The 15770-nt window shown below is 49.3% G+C and overlaps 2 protein-coding genes across 2 annotated transcripts; both read left to right on the top strand.

Annotated features, from left to right (window-relative positions):
- Positions 1-2111: 2111 nt before the first annotated feature.
- On the top strand, positions 2112-2870 carry LOC109734241 (ethylene-responsive transcription factor 1B-like). Its single transcript, XM_020293458.3, has one exon. The coding sequence runs from the start codon at positions 2112-2114 to the stop codon at positions 2868-2870; it is 759 nt and encodes a 252-aa protein (XP_020149047.1).
- Positions 2871-13447: 10577 nt separating this feature from the next.
- Positions 13448-15440, top strand: LOC109734072 (indolin-2-one monooxygenase). Its single transcript, XM_020293301.4, has 2 exons — positions 13448-14544; positions 14633-15440. Exons 1-2 carry the CDS (start codon positions 13606-13608, stop codon positions 15296-15298), a joined length of 1605 nt encoding a protein of 534 aa, XP_020148890.1. The 5' UTR covers positions 13448-13605; the 3' UTR covers positions 15299-15440.
- The last annotated feature ends 330 nt before the right edge of the window (positions 15441-15770 follow it).

Below are 15770 nucleotides of genomic sequence, written 5' to 3'. Positions count from 1 at the left end.
GCATTTATGCCGGCCCAGAGCATGTAGCGTCGAACATTGATGTCGAGTAGCATGACTAGACGGGAGGGTGGCGCTAACCGACGCGGCCTCTCGGGAGCTGCCACTTCACTACTGACGCAACTTCCCGAGGAACTAACTCCAGCTATTGTGCCACGTCGAAGCGGTTGACCGACCCTTCGCATGGCCTAGCCGCAGCTATTTAAGTCGTGCGCCAATGATGCACATCCTTAGTTTGTTCTCTCCGGTCCGCTCATCCTCTCCGAGCCCCTTCTCCAACTCCGACGATGATATCGAAGTCCTGGTCCTCCGTGATGGCGGACGGAGGCGGTGGCAGCTCGTCGCCGGGCAGATCATGGCACCAGTGCCCTCGTTCTCTTGGCTCCTCAGCATCCACGCCGACCGGCTCCTCCGGCAAGGACGAGATCGGCATCTCCTCCATTGACGAGGAGGACCAGGAGCCGCAGCAGCAGCCACACTAGTAGCCCCGCCTCCTCGCGGAGGCCGCTTTGATGAAAAATGAATTCGTCTGTCAGATGAAGATCATGACGGAGCAGTCGCTCCGTCAGATGAGCCCGACGCCACCATTGCCATCAGTGAGGTCAAAGAGGAGCCACCATCCTCGCTGCGCTACCGCACCAAGCGGGGCACTCCGGCGGGTCAAGGAGGAGCCCGTGCCCCCCCCCCCCCCGAAACCATGGCGACATCCAGATCGGATGTCACGTCAAGGAGGTGGTGGTGGCGGCGGCGCCTCAGGCTCAAGGGTCGTCTTGTCCGAGGAGGAGCGCGCCGCGAGGCAACATGAACGGTATGACCGACGCAACGATGTCTGCCGCTCCACGTTCACTGAGTCTGGCGCAGCGCCGGAATGGGTCTGCAATGACCCAAGCCTCGTCGTTGCATGGCCCTCGACCGATCCGTCACCACCGTGGAGATGGGCGCCAGTCGCCACCGCCGCCTTGACGACGAGCTCGCCAGGATCGGCAAGGAGTGGTCTCTTAGCGACTCCTCCGCCAATGCCGGCAGGGGCAAGGCCGCCGTCAGAGCTCTGTAGGCGTTGTCGGCATTGGCCGCAGCGGACCTCCGCACCACGTAGGAGGAGGCGGAGTCGCTGGACAAGGCTATCGCGGCCCTCCGGCATCCTTCACCGCTGGAGGGACGACCACAACGACGGCACGGACAACGATGGCGGTGCGGCAGGGCCAGGCAGCCACGCCTACAAGGTGGTCGTCCGCTATAGTGTTTAGGTTTTGTTTTCAAGTTTATAGTTAAACGGTCGAAATATGGACCTTTCGATGTAAATTATGTCCGATCTTGAATGAAATCCGTTGTGTTTGTTTAAATTTCGTTTGGTTTGTTTAAATCAGTTTGAAATGTTTGCGGATAGCATTGAATGTCCGGCTCCCGCATCCGTGTTTGCGGATAGCCCCCCATCCGCGGAAGAATGTGGTGTCCAGTCCGTGGGTCAGCGTTGGAGATGCCGTTAGGCCACTAAACATTTTACATTTGCTTACAGAAGGAGTATTAGTCTTGGTCGAATTAGAAGCTGAAGTTTTTTTAAGTTGTACATCAAACATTGATATGTGTCTACGAAATTTTTAAGAATGTTCAAACATGTTTTATTTTCAAAAAAATGGATTGAGATCCTATACTTGGGGGATGCCCCAATCCCAAGGAATCCCACCCTGAAACTCCATATCGTAGGCGAAGGGCATGGTAAGGCTACTCCGAACACCTCGAAGCGTCATGTCGACGCCTTGGTGTTTCGTCGTATCCCGCCGCCATACGTCAGCCGGATCGAGCATTCTGTCGCCTCTTGTATATCCGGTGAGTCTCTCCCACGTCCACCGGACCGGCTGGTTGCCTCGTACCCGCTGATTGGCCCGCTTTGATGTCATGGTTAGATCATCGCTGAGCGCCGTAGTCCGTTCGCTTTTTAAACTATTCCGGTCAAATCAGGAGGTTTATGTAGGTGAGGTACTGGGGAGCTGTATAAAACCCCCGCGCACTTCCTGTTGCTTGTCAAGCCCCGCAAAACCCCGAACCAAGCAGGAAGCAGCCACTGCCTCTGCCCACCTCTGTCTGCTCATCGATCAGGCACGGCCGGTCAACCAATGGAGCAGCATTTCACCTTCACCTTCCAACCCGGATCCTACTATCACCACCACCCCCGCCACGACGCCGCATCGTCGTCGGACTTCGACACGAGCGACATGGACGACATGACCTTCCTCGGCACCCTCTTGGAGTCCACGGATCGTGCCTCCTGCTCTGACCCCTCTCTTTCTTCGAGCTCGTCCTCCTCCGACATGACGGTCGTGGGCGTGGGGGCTGCCGCACCACATGTGCCCGCCGGCAGCAGCTCGCCCAGGCGCCGCGCTCACCAAGCCCCCGCGGCGACGCCCATTGCCAAGGACTTCATCGGGGTGCGCACGCGCCCGTGGGGCAAGTTCGCGGCGGAGATCCGGGACTCGACGCGGAACGGCGCCCGCGTGTGGCTCGGCACCTTCGGCAGCCCCGAGGCGGCCGCCATGGCCTACGACCAGGCCGCCTTCTCCGCGCGCGGCGACGCCGCCGTGCTCAACTTCCCCGTCGAGCGCGTCCGGGAGTCGCTCCGCGCGCTCGCGCTCGGCGCCGTCGTGGGCTCGCCCGTGCTCGCGCTCAAGCGACGCCACCGCATGCGCAGGCGGTCGCCCAACAAGAGGCCCGTGAAGCAGCAGCGCCGGGTTGCCGCCGTGAAGGAGGACGCGCGGCCGGCGATGGCGGGCGTGGTGGTGCTGGAGGACCTGGGCGCCGAGTACCTGGAGGAGCTCCTCTGGGTGTCCGAGCCGCCCATGGATCATTTCCATACAACGGCGACGTCGTCGTTCTGACATTGCGAGCTTGTGTGCTTGGATTAGCATAGCTCCCGTGGGCTCGTGCCAATTTGATCGCATCGCATGCGACTTCTCAGTGTCCGAAGAAAATGCAATGTGTATACTACTATACAGTGCATAAGTAAATTCGTGTACGCCAGGAAACAGTTTTCCTTCTTTTCTCCTTGCCTAGCTAGCTGCATTTGTGTATGCATATTGCTGTCTGGGTGGTGCAGTGGAACTTTTCCCCTAATCCATTGCATCACATATCATGTTATCATATTAAATGGAGGCACTCCCAAGTTCAGAAACCGGTACGAACCATGCCTTTCAATCTATACCTACGGTTAAAGTGAGGTGATATTCTTAGTTTCGTCCCGCTTCATTTGGTCCCGCTTCAATTAATTTCACGTACGGTATTTGGTTGATCTGGAGAAAAATAAAATTGCCGATGGGAGGGTTCGATCTCATGACCTGTCAACCGGGCACGCACAGTTTGTCCAACTGACCCAGCTAGAGATATGAGTAGATTTTTTTCCTCCCGTTGCAACGCACGGGCCTTTTTGCTACTTTAAGATAATCTGAAGTGACAAAAGGCTAGACAGCAAAGCCTGAAAAAAAACGCAGCATCTGCGATTCCACATGCCATGCAGATTTATCCCAAAACCCTATGGTACATGTTCAAACTTCCCAGTACTTGCATATGCAAAGTTTGAATCTATCTGAACACCAAGACCCTTTTTTTTAGGGCTATCACTAAGACCCTTGGAGGGGTCTTTCCTATTCTCTGTCCCAACAAGGGACACACTACTTTTCCATGTGAAATCAGATTGTCATGTCTACCTTCAGTTGGTTTTGGAAATCTTGCTGCCAGAAAGAAAACGGAACACTCAATACGAGAGAAATGAACCAAAAGAAAAACTTCTTACTTGTTTGTTATACACTTAACTACTCTTATATTTTCCCTAATCTGACGGTCCAACAAAAAGTCTTTCATGGTCACATCGTCCCTTCAAGGAAGGAGGTGAATAGATCTTTATTCACACACACACACACGCCCACGCGCGCGCGCACGCGCACACACACACGCAGAGGCTAAATGGCTCCCGAGGTCATCTGCTCCTGTGTGTGAACAGTAAAATAAAATAAAATAACTAGAAAATAATAATAATAAATCTGATTAATTTTGACATGGATGATGTTTTAGGTGGGTGATGTCCATGCCAATTTTCAGCGTGTTTGGAAATCCGAGTAGCTTTGAGCAAAAACAATTGTTGGGTATGGCTCGTATTGTTTTTCTCTAGTTATCGTCGGACTTAACTACAACTCATTTTTTTTTTATCTAAACATCAGTTGGTTACGGTTCCACGATGGCTCATGATTTGGCATAGTGTTCGGAAAGAAATCTTTGATGCTCCAAGAGGTCAAAAATGCTTTATTAGGAACCAACTTTATTTTTCTATTCATGCTGGTCACCTCATTTTTCTTTCTATTTTTACACTGGCAGGAACTAGAGAAGTTTCGTATAGAATTTGTTCGTTCGACGAATGAAACATCGTAAAGATTGTTTGAGTTCTCCATGGAAGAATTTTGGTAATAAAGCATGGGAAAATGAATGGAATTACCTTTTTCACGTGTTCACGATATTTTTATGGTGATATCCATAGAAAGAATGTAACGAATGCTACTCAAGAGTGTTTGGTTTTGTCCACTTTCATGATCTTGATGTTGAAGCATGGAAAAAAATGAGTGGTGGTAATTACTCCAGTTGATACGTGTTCACGATCCTTTTACTATGGGACAATAAAGTGCAATGAATTTTCTTTGAGGTTGTTTGATTTGTTTGCTTTCATGATTTTGATGTTGAAGCATGGAAAAAATCAATGGTGATAATTTTTCATTCACTGTTCATTGTCTTCTAGTGTATAATAAACTGAAAATAATATGTGGATAGCCAGCCGCCGCCTACCCAAAAAGCTAGGGTTCCTCGGCCTCCCGCCAGCGCCGGTGCCGGTCTGCCCCGTCTCCCGTGGCCTTAGGGCCATGGGGGCGGAGTGGATCCCGGCCCTTGCCAGTTGGAGGGCTCCGTTTTTAGATCTTTTTTCGAGGTTAGTTAGGGTTTGTGTCCTACTCAGGAAGGCGAGACGGCGGCGGCTCCCTGACTATAGAATAAAGGTCTCCCCGCCTAGTCCCCGTTCCGGTGATGCGTCTAGCATCGTCGGTGGGCGTGTGGAGGTGTGTCTCCAGTGGATCCATCTTTGGTGGATCAGGTTGGATCTGTTCGTCGTTCGCCTTTGTTCGCGTGTCTTCAGGTTGGATCCTTCCTATCTGCACTCTTCATCAGCTGCGGTTGCTGTTCTGGTGCGTTGGTTCTATGGAGTCTTAGCACGATGACTTCCCGACTGTCTATTACAACAAGGTTTGCCCGGCTCCGGCGAGGGAGGGGCGATGACAGTGGCGCGTCTTCGGCTCGCTTTAGTGCTTATAGTCGTCGCTAGGTGGTCTACGGATCTGGATGTAATTGTTATTATTTCTAGTGTTCGTCGTATTACCATGATTGAAGATGAATAGTTTGGAAGTTTATCCCGCAAAAAAAAGAATATGTGGATATTTGTCGAGTTTTTTCTATGTGTGCGCTTTCATTACATCGATGGTGATGCGTGGAAACAATGAATGGCGAAAATTACTTCATCTTCTATGTAGTTTTGATCCTTTTTCCAAGAAATAAATAGGAAAATTAAATGAATATTTTTCAGGATTGTTTGAAGTGTCCATGATTATTTCCAAGAGAAATGTAAAATAACTTTTTTCCAAGAGTCCATGATTTTTTTATCTCCAAGAAAATAAATAAGAAAACTATTGTAAAAAACTTTATTTTGGCGAAGATTACTTGTGGTGAACCAAAGGACCGAGGATGTGGAAAAGAATGACATATGAAAGAAGCTTAATGTGTGTTCTGCAAAATAAGAGAGGTCTTGTGATGAAAACGACTATAGTTGAGGGTGTTAAATACAAAATGAAATCACCAATCTTATGATGGAATGCAAAGGTGTAATGTGGCCGAGAAGTTCATATTTGTGTGGAGTTGCATTTTCCACATTTGATCCAAACTAAAAATATGGGCAATGCACATGTACTTAAACCCGATCATGCTCCGGGCTGGGCCGGGTTTCAAGTCAGGCAAAAGCCTGGAGTGAAAATCCCAAGCCTAGGCCTGGACCGACACGAAACATGTGAACATCGCATAATTTTCAAATAATTATTTTAGGATATTTAACTATAGTATTATACCTATTTCTAACTAAAATGATTATTTAAACCTCATTTTGGGCTTTACTTGGGCTTTTGGGCGGGAAAGGTCGAGTCTGAGACCAGCCCAGATGTTGGTCTCTTGGGCTGGGCTGGGAGATATGATGATCATGATGGAGGGCTGCAGCCAAGCATGGAGGATATGTCTGTTGATGATCCTGGCAGGAAGCGGATGGAAAGGGAGGAACCAGGGAAGAATGCTATGGCGCCGGAGAAGCAGCAGGGGGAGCCAAGTGCCTCGGATCTTTCCATTGTTCCGGTGGGTACTAGTGTGGTCAGCCCTCTCCTGATCAGAGACCCGAAGCGTTCCAGGACAGAAGGAGAAGAAAGGGAAAGCTCAAGCATCCCGGTGAAAACTTGGCGGGCTCCTTCGAGGAGCGCCGCCGGGCCCAATGAGTACTTTCTGCTGGAACTGCCGCGGTGTGGGCAACGCCGCGACAGTCCAAGAACTTCGCAAATTCGTGAGGAAGTTTGCCCCTACCCTTTTATGTATCGTTGAAACTCAGATAGAAGGATCTAGGGTAGAAAGCTTAGCTGGTACTTTGGGTTATGATAATGCGTATGCGGTTGATAGTGATGGTAGAAGTGGTGGGATTGGATTATTCTGGAACAATGAAATAAAGATTGATATTTTCGGTTACTCTCGTTACCATCTGGACATGTCTGTAGGGGAAGAAAATCATGAAGCTTGGAGAATGACGTGTGTATATGGCGAGGCTCAAACTCACCTGAGATACCGTACTTGGGACGTTCTGAAAAATATCAGCACATCCAGTTCCCTTCCATGGGTGTGCATTGGGGACTTCAACGAGGTATTACGTTCAAACGAACACATTGGTATTGGAATGAGAAGCAACACTCAAATACAAGCTTTTAGAGGTACACTCGATATTTGCATGTTAATTGATATTGGCTACAAGGGAAGACCGTGGACATTTGAAAAGAGAGTTGCTGGAGGGACATATACCAGGTGCAGACTAGATCGGGCGCTGGCGAACGCACCTTGGATGGCTCAATTTACTTCGGCTACTCTCGAGCACCTAACGGCCGCGACATCAGATCACAGTCCACTTCTCCTGGACCTCGGGCGGGGACAGAGAGATCCACAGCAGCGCACTTTCCGCTACGAAGCGATGTGGGAGAAGCACGAGGAGCTGAAGGGTTTTGTATAGACAGAGTGGGCGGCGTAGGGCACATGCAATAATGTCCAGGAACTGCATGACAAGCTTCAGCGGGTTTCTGCGGGTCTAACGAACTGGAGCAGGCAGTCTTTTGGGAGTGTAACAAAGGAGATTAAGGACTTGAAAAGGAAGTTGGATGAGCTTCGTGGTGATCCGCTCAGGGTTGCACCCACACATGTTGAGATTAAGACTAATGTGTAAGTGCATCTAGTGCCCCTTAGTGATTTTGGTGTATTGAAGACTTATAGGTTAAGGGACTAATGTGTTTATGAGTGTACACAGGTCTATAAGTCTATGAGGAGTTTGATATTTACAGAGAAAGTCGACCCCTAAAAATGAAGTTCTTCGACTGAAGACTTTGGATTTCTGAAGACTTTCTGAAGACTTTGAAAGTGAAGAAATTGGTGTGACCTTGAAGACTTGGTATTCATTTGAGGAACATGAAGCGTGAAGACTTTTGTTTTCGTAGTTTCATTTTCTCTTTCTTGAGTCATAGGAAACACCGTACTGTTAAAGGGGGTCGAGGAAATACTAAGGAAAAATTTCCATGTGATGCTCAACTCAAAATCCTACACCTACCAATCCCTTCGAGTGAAGCCATTGGAAATCTCATACAGTTCAGTCATATTCTTCAGTGACAGAGACGAAGTTCTTCTGGTCTCTGAGGAATTTGTTCTGACTGAGGAGTTAGGAATTCGCCAGTGCGGATTGCCTACACAGTGAGGAACATGATAGCCCTGAGGAATTTGATACTCAAATTTCCGACCGTTGCTGTGCTATGCGCTAGCTGTCCCAAAATACTACCCACCTAACGGTCATATCATTTAAGGGCATTTATGTCTTATCATGCCGGGCTGCTCCCTAGGCTATAAATAGCCGCCCCCTACAACCACTAGCTGGTTGGCTGCTCCGAGAGAAACTGACACTTGTCATTTGAGAGCATCCCATCCTCCGAGGACTTTGAGCGAAAATCATCAAGTGAGGAAAACCCAAACCCAAACACCTACAAACCTCAAGTGATTGAGCATCACTGAAGAGATTGATCCTGCGTGGATCCAACGCTTGTTACCTTTGAAGACTGTGCTTCTTCCAGACGGTTAGGCGTCATGGTCTAGAGCATCCAAGAGGAAATTGTGGATCGCCAAGTGACCGAGTTTGTGAAGGTTTGGAAGTCACCTGAAGACTTACCACGAGTGATTGGGCGAGGTCTGTGTGACCTTAGCTCAAGGAGAATACGGTGAGGACTAGGTGTCCTCAGGTTTAAATACCTAGCCGCTCCAACCAGACGTACAACTGAGACAGCAGTTGGAACTGGTCTACCAAATCATTGTCTTCACCAAGTTTACTGGTTCTATTTCCTCAACTCTTTCATTTCCTCATAACTGTGTTGTGCACTTGTTCATATCTGTGTTTGAAGACTTTGACTGAAGACTTTCTCAATTTTTCTCAGTTCAATTTCTTCAGTCTGTTTGTCTTCATCCTGTGCTATCCCGTGTTTACGCTTTCTATACTCTGTGTTTGTCTTCATTTCATCATGATGACTATGCCTATGTTCTGCTATGCTTACTCTTGAGTACTTATTCCGCTGCAAGTAGTTCTTCGCTAAGGAATTTCCTCACCGGCAAATTCCTCAGTGAAGAATTCATAAAAACCACCTATTCACCCCCCTCTAATCGATATAACGCACTTTCATAATGAGAGACTAATTGAGCTATATCATCGTGAGGAGATAATGTGGAGACAGCGGGCAAGAATTGACTGGTTGGCCTCGGGTGACAAGAATACTAAGTTCTTCCACATGCGTGCGAGTCTCAGAAGGAAAAAGATTATGATCAAAGCATTGGAAAATTCCATTGGGGTGTTGGTGGATGACCCAGCTGAATTAAGGGCAATGGCGAACGACTTTTACCAAAATCTATATACTTCAGAAGGGGTGCAAGATATACAGCAGGTTATGATCATGTGCCAAGAAAGGTGACCGATGCTATGAATGCAGTTTTGTGTGCTCCGTACACTAATGATGAGGTGAAAACGACGCTTTTTCAAATGTTTCCCACTAAGGCACCTGGCCCAGATGGTTTCCCGGCACTATTCTATCAAAAGCACTGGGATGTGTGCGGTGAGGACGTGACGAAGATAGTCCTGAGAATAGTTAAGGGGGAAGAAAGCCCAGAGACCATTAATGACACAGTTTTAGTGCTGATCCCCAAGGTGACTACTCCCAACCTTCTCTCGCAGTTCAGACCTATCAGTTTATGCAATGTTCTATACAAGATCGCATCGAAGGTTATTGCAAATAGGTTGAAGCTTGTTTTACCAGATATTATCTCTGAGGAGCAATCTGCGTTTGTGCCAGGAAGATTGATTACGGAAAATATAATATGTGCCTATGAATGCTTACATTTTATGAAGAGAAGTAGGTCAAGAAACAACAGTTTTTGTGCTTTGAAATTAGATATGATGAAAGCCTACGATATGCTGGAGTGGACCTACTTGAGGGCTATGATGGAGAAGTTGGGGTTTGCATCAAGTTGGATTGATACAGTCATGGCCATGGTATCTTCAGTCTCTTTCTCAGTTCTGTTTAATGGAGAGAGGCTCGAGCGGTTTTATCCATCACGAGGAATTCGGCAGGGAGATCCTATCTCTCCTTACCTATTTTTGATTGCAGCAGAGGGCCTTTCGTGCCTCCTGAAATTCAGTTCACAGTCATCTACAGTCACAGGTATTAGAGTGGCGCCAACGGCACCTGCCGTGAACCACCTTCTATTTTGCAGATGACAACTTGTTGCTTTTCAAATCTAGTGTTGAGGCTGCAGAAAGAGTGTCAAACCTACTGACTATATATTGCAATATTGCAAATTCCTCTACGCACGAGACGAGTTGCTGACTTTTGGTCCTGGGGCGAAGAACCCCGAGGAAATTTTTCTATCGGGTCTGCATACCGCATGTTAGTTCGAACTAAACACGATAGAGAGGGCTGGCTGGACGAAAGAGAAACACCATCTTCCAACGAGGGGGAAAGCAAGGAATGGAAGTCCATTTGGAAGGTTGCAGTACCAAGCAAAATCAAGGTCTTCCTATGGCGCCTCGCCCGACACTCCATACCGTCGAGAGACTTCTTACACAGGCGGAATATGGCAACGTCGAGGGCATGTGGTTTGTGCGGGGCAACCGATTCTTGGAGATATGCGCTGCTGAACTGCCCGATGGCGCGATGCACCTGGGCGCTTTCCTCGGAGATCATTTTCGATCAACTTAGTTCTCAGCAGCAAGAGTTGTTGGGTACGTAGTAATTTCAAAAAATTTCCTACGCACACGCAAGATCATGGTGATGCATAGCAACGAGAGGGGAGAGTGTTGTCCACGTACCCTCGTAGACCGACAGCGGAAGCGTTATCACAACGCGCTTGATGTAGTCGTACGTCTTCACGATCCGACCGATCAAGTACCGAACGTACGGCACCTCCGAGTTCTACACACGTTCAGCTCGATGACGTCCCTCGAACTCCGATCCAGCCGAGTGTTGAGGGAGAGTTTCGTTAGCACGACGGCGTGGTGACGATGATGATGTTCCACCGACGCAGGGCTTCGCCTAAGCTCCGCAACGGTATTATCGAGGTGTAATATGGTGGAGGGGGGCACCGCACACGGCTAAGAGATCTCAAGGATCAATTGTTGTGTCTCTGGGGTGCCCCCCTGCCCCCGTATATAAAGGAGCAAGGGGGAGGCAGCCGGCCAAGGGGAGAGGCACGCCATAGGGGGGAGTCCTAGTCCCACCGGGAGTAGGACTCCTCCTTTCCTTGTGGGAGTAGGAGAAGGGAAGGGGGAAGGAGAAAGAAGGAAGGGTGCGCCCCCCTTCCCTAGTCCAATTCGGACCAGACCATGGGGAGGGGTGCGGCCACCTTTTGAGGCCTTTCTCTCCTTTCCCGTATGGCCCATTAAGGCCCAATACGAATTCCCGTAACTCTCCGGTACTCCGAAAAATACCCGAATCACTCGAAACCTTTCCGAAGTCCGAATATAGTCGTCCAATATATCGATCTTTACGTCTCGACCATTTCGAGACTCCTCGTCATATCCCCGATCTCATCCGGGACTCCTAACTCCTTCGGTACATCAAAACTCAATAAAACTGTCATCGTAACGTTAAGCGTGCGGACCCTACGGGTTCGAGAACTATGTAGACATGACCGAGACACGTCTCCGGTCAATAACCAAAAGCGGGACCTGGATGCCCATATTGGCTCCCACATATTCTACGAAGATCTTTATCGGTCAGACCGCATAACAATATACGTTGTTCCCTTTGTCACCGGTATGTTACTTGCCCGAGATTTGATCGTCGGTATCTCGATACCTAGTTCAATCTCGTTACCGGCAAGTCTCTTTACTCGTTCCGTAACACATCATCCCGCAACTAACTCATTAGTCACAATGCTTGCAAGGCTTATAGTGATGTGCATTACCGAGTGGGCCCAGAGATACCTCTCCGACAATTGGAGTAACAAATCCTAATCTCGAAATACGCCAACCCAACAAGTACCTTTGGAGACACCTGTAGAGCACCTTTATAATCACCCATTTACGTTGTGACGTTTGGTAGCACACAAAGTGTTCCTCCGGTAAACGGGAGTTGCATAATCTCATAGTCATAGGAACATGTATAAGTCATGAAGAAAGCAATAGCAACATACTAAACGATCGAGTGCTAAGCTAACGGAATGGGTCAAGTCAATCACGTCATTCTCCTAATGAGGTGATCTCGTTAATCAAATGACAACTTATGTCTATGGCTAGGAAACATAACCATCTTTGATTAACGAGCTAGTCAAGTAGAGGCATACTAGTGACACTCTGTTTGTCTATATATTCACACATGTATTATGTTTCCGGTTAATACAATTCTAGCATGAATAATAAACATTTATCATGATACAAGGAAATAAATAATACTTTATTATTGCCTCTAGGGCATATTTCCTTCAAGAGTGCCCAAAAATGTGGTTATTTGCTATGATGAGGTCTCTAAAACCTGATGACTTTATTCGGTTCTCAGTTTCACTCTAGGCCATATGGGGTGCAAGGAGGAAAGCTTTGTATGAAGGCATTTTCAAATCCCCCCATGCGACACATGGGTTCATAAATTCTTATATGACTGAACTTCAGTTTATAGCCCCAAATACAGTTGCGTCAGGGAGAGGAAGTGTGCACCACCCAATCTGGATCGCTCCTCCGGACGGCTATGCGAAGCTGGATGTTGACGCAGCTGTGGGGTGCAGAAGCCGCTTTGGAGCTGTCGCGGCGATTTGCAGGGACCAGGAAGGAGGCTTTCTTGGGGCATCGGCCTTTATTTTCAAGCATATTAAAGATCCTGCAATATTAGAAGCTTTGGCGATAAGAGAGGACCTTCATCTTGCAGCAGATTTACACATACCAAGGGTACATGCAGCTACAGATTGCAAGGGCGTGGCAAACGAGATTGGCAGGAGAAGTGCTGCGGCCTTCGGCCAAGTGATTAGGGAGATTGAGTTACAATCATCTTCTTTTATTTCTTGTAACGTAGTTTATCAGTCTAGGAGCTCAAACTTTGACGCTCACAGCTTAGCAAAACATGCTTTAACTTTGAGTGTTGGCCGCCATGTTTGGTTAGGCCAGCGCGAAGGCATTTCTTTCGTCCCTGTAAACATTGTGACGATGTAATAAAGCTTTGCGAGGTTGCCTAAAAAAACCTAAGACCGAAAGTGAGCTTTAACACCATTTCTAAATTCTTTCACTTGGTCCTTTTTTTTCTCAAAAACACTTGGTCTTTTTATGGGGTATTTCAGTTAGTCCTGGAGTCAGAATTTAGTGGCTCTTTTTCCTAAAAAAAAAGTTTTACGTGGCTCTGATGCATTGCTTACCACATATGTCACGTTTAAAATTGCATGCGCTAGTTAGTACATTCAAAATTCTGAAGAAATATGGGCAATGCACTTATATTTCAACAATCCAACACTTGGGGACGGAAGGATTTTGCTAGTTGTATTATCCTCATCTTTTCATTTTTTGAGACACTCGATCAATCGATTTTGCTGATCACACATCCGACCAGATATTTTCTGCGAAATCAGAGGCTGGCACGCAAAGCGGTCCACCGCACGGCAAGAGCGGTGTGCCATCTCAAAACTAAAAGACACGCAGAACGGTGCATATATACAGGGGCATAGCATCATCGGGATTATATCAGATTATCAGTACGCCATCTGCCTTGGATTGGATCCATGGCTGGTGAAGCAGCAATCCATGGCGCAGCCACATCTGCACATGCATTGCTTCTTCTGTTCCTCGTCCCACTCGTTCTACTTCTCGTCGGTGCGAAAAGATGGAACCGGAGGAGCAAGCAGCGGCTGAACCTGCCGCTCCCACCTTCCCCTCCGCGCGCGCTCCCGGTGATCGGGCACCTCCACCTTGTCGGCCCCCTCCCTCACGTCTCCTTCCGCGACCTCGCCAGTAAGCACGGCCGGGACCTCATGCTCCTCCGCCTCGGCGCGGTGGACACGGTGGTCGTGTCCTCGCCGCGCGCCGCCGCGGCCGTCCTGCGCACGCACGACCACGCGCTCGCGTCCAGGTCGTGCTCCGCCGTCGCCGACATCATCTTCTACAAGCGGACCGACGTCGCCTTCGCGCCCTACGGCGAGCCCTGGCGACAGGCCAGGAAGGTGGTCACCACGCACATGCTCAGCGCCAAGAAGGTGCACTCGTTCCGCCACGACCGCGAGGAGGAGGCGCGCATAGCCATGGCTAAGATCCGTGACGCGGCGGCGACCGCGGGGCCCGCGGCGCCGGTGGACATGAGCGAGCTCCTGGGCTCGTACGCGAACGACGTGGTGTGCCGGGCGGTGCTCGGGAGAAACCACCGCGACGATGGCAGGAACAAGCTGCTCCGCGAGCTGATCGACATCAACATGTCGCTCCTGGGAGGGTTCAACGTTGAGGATTACTTCCCGAGCTTGGCAGTGGCGGACGTGTTCACCGGCATGGTGGTGTGTCCCAGGGCTAGGAGGGTTCGCAAGAGGTGGGACGAGCTGCTCCACAAGCTCATCGACGAGCACGGGCGCCAGCGCGAGCAGGACGATGCCAGCGCAGACTTCATACACGTGTTGCTCGCCCAGCAGGAAGAGTACGGCCTCACCACGGACAACGTCAAGGCGATCTTGCTGGTACATACAGTAATTACTACTCCGATACTTCAGCAAAACTGTCAAATTAATCCATTCAGCGGTAATTTATTGGTATGGTAATTAACAGGACATGTTTGAGGCGGGGACAGAGACGACATATCTGGTGCTGGAATTCGCGATGGCAGAGCTGATGAACAACCCGCACGTCATGGCCAAACTGCAAGCGGAGGTGAGGAGGAGGCGAGCGCCGGCGGCGGCCGTAGGCAAGGTCGACGAAGGACAATCACAACAAGACGTGGTAACGGAGGAGGAGCTGGGCGACATGGCCTACCTGAGGGCCACCGTGAAGGAGACGCTGAGGCTGCACCCGCCGGTGCCGCTGCTCCTCCCCCACCTCTCGATCGCAGACTGCGAGGTCGACGGCTACGCGATCCCTGCCGGGACGCGGCTCATGGTCAACGCGTGGGCCCTCGCGAGGGACCCCGCGTCCTGGGAGGCGCCGGACGAGTTCGCGCCGGAGAGGTTCCTCCAAGGAGGCAGCGCGGCGGCGGTCGACAGCAAGGGGAAGGACTTTAAGTTTCTGCCGTTCGGGTCCGGGCGGAGGATCTGCCCCGGCATAAACTTCGCCAACACTGCCGTGGAGATGATGCTAGCGAACCTCGTGTACCATTTCGACTGGGAGCTGCCGGCGGGGACGAAGGGGGTCGACATGACTGAAGTGTTCAGCTTGTCGATCCGCCGTAAGGAGAAGCTCCTCCTTGTTCCAACTCCAAGATCTCGCCGCGAGGAGTGAGGCATGTTTGTTTCGAAAAAGCATTTAATTAGGTGCGCGCAATCAATCCGCATAGGCAGTCAAAGAAGTCATCAGAAAACTGGATGTTTTACAGCATGTACACGCAATATTCATGTTATGTCACGAAATTTCAAGCCCAAAATTCGACTTATACATAAAGAAACGGAAATGATAACTCCAGGACGTTCGGGATCTGCGCATGGCAAATCAAACGTCTTTTATGTCAATTTTAGTTGACGCGAGAATGATAAGTTTAATTAACAAACACGTCAATTTCCAGTAAATAACTAACTGAGGACGTAATTGCCATAATTATCAACTTCATATACGATGGCACAAACCAGAGACTTAGGGGGTGTTTGATTCAGGGACTTTTTAGTCCCAGAGACTAGAAAAAGTCCTTAAAAAGTCCCTAGGAACCAAACGGGAGGGACTTTTTCTACAGGGACTAGAAAAAGACTCTACTAGAGAG

The sequence above is a fragment of the Aegilops tauschii genome, chromosome 2 (genome assembly GCF_002575655.3).
Source record: "Aegilops tauschii subsp. strangulata cultivar AL8/78 chromosome 2, Aet v6.0, whole genome shotgun sequence".
Taxonomy (NCBI): domain Eukaryota; kingdom Viridiplantae; phylum Streptophyta; class Magnoliopsida; order Poales; family Poaceae; genus Aegilops; species Aegilops tauschii.
This window is presented reverse-complemented; position numbering and strand designations above follow the sequence as displayed.

Bases quoted from the DNA above. Each gene is read 5' to 3' on its own strand.
- LOC109734241 (XM_020293458.3), top strand. From the start codon at position 2,112: ATGGAGCAGCATTTCACCTTCACCTTCCAACCCGGATCCTACTATCAC.
- LOC109734072 (XM_020293301.4), top strand. From the start codon at position 13,606: ATGGCTGGTGAAGCAGCAATCCATGGCGCAGCCACATCTGCACATGCA. The intron at 14,545-14,632 runs GTACATACAGTA...GGTAATTAACAG, and splicing joins ACGTCAAGGCGATCTTGCTG to GACATGTTTGAGGCGGGGAC.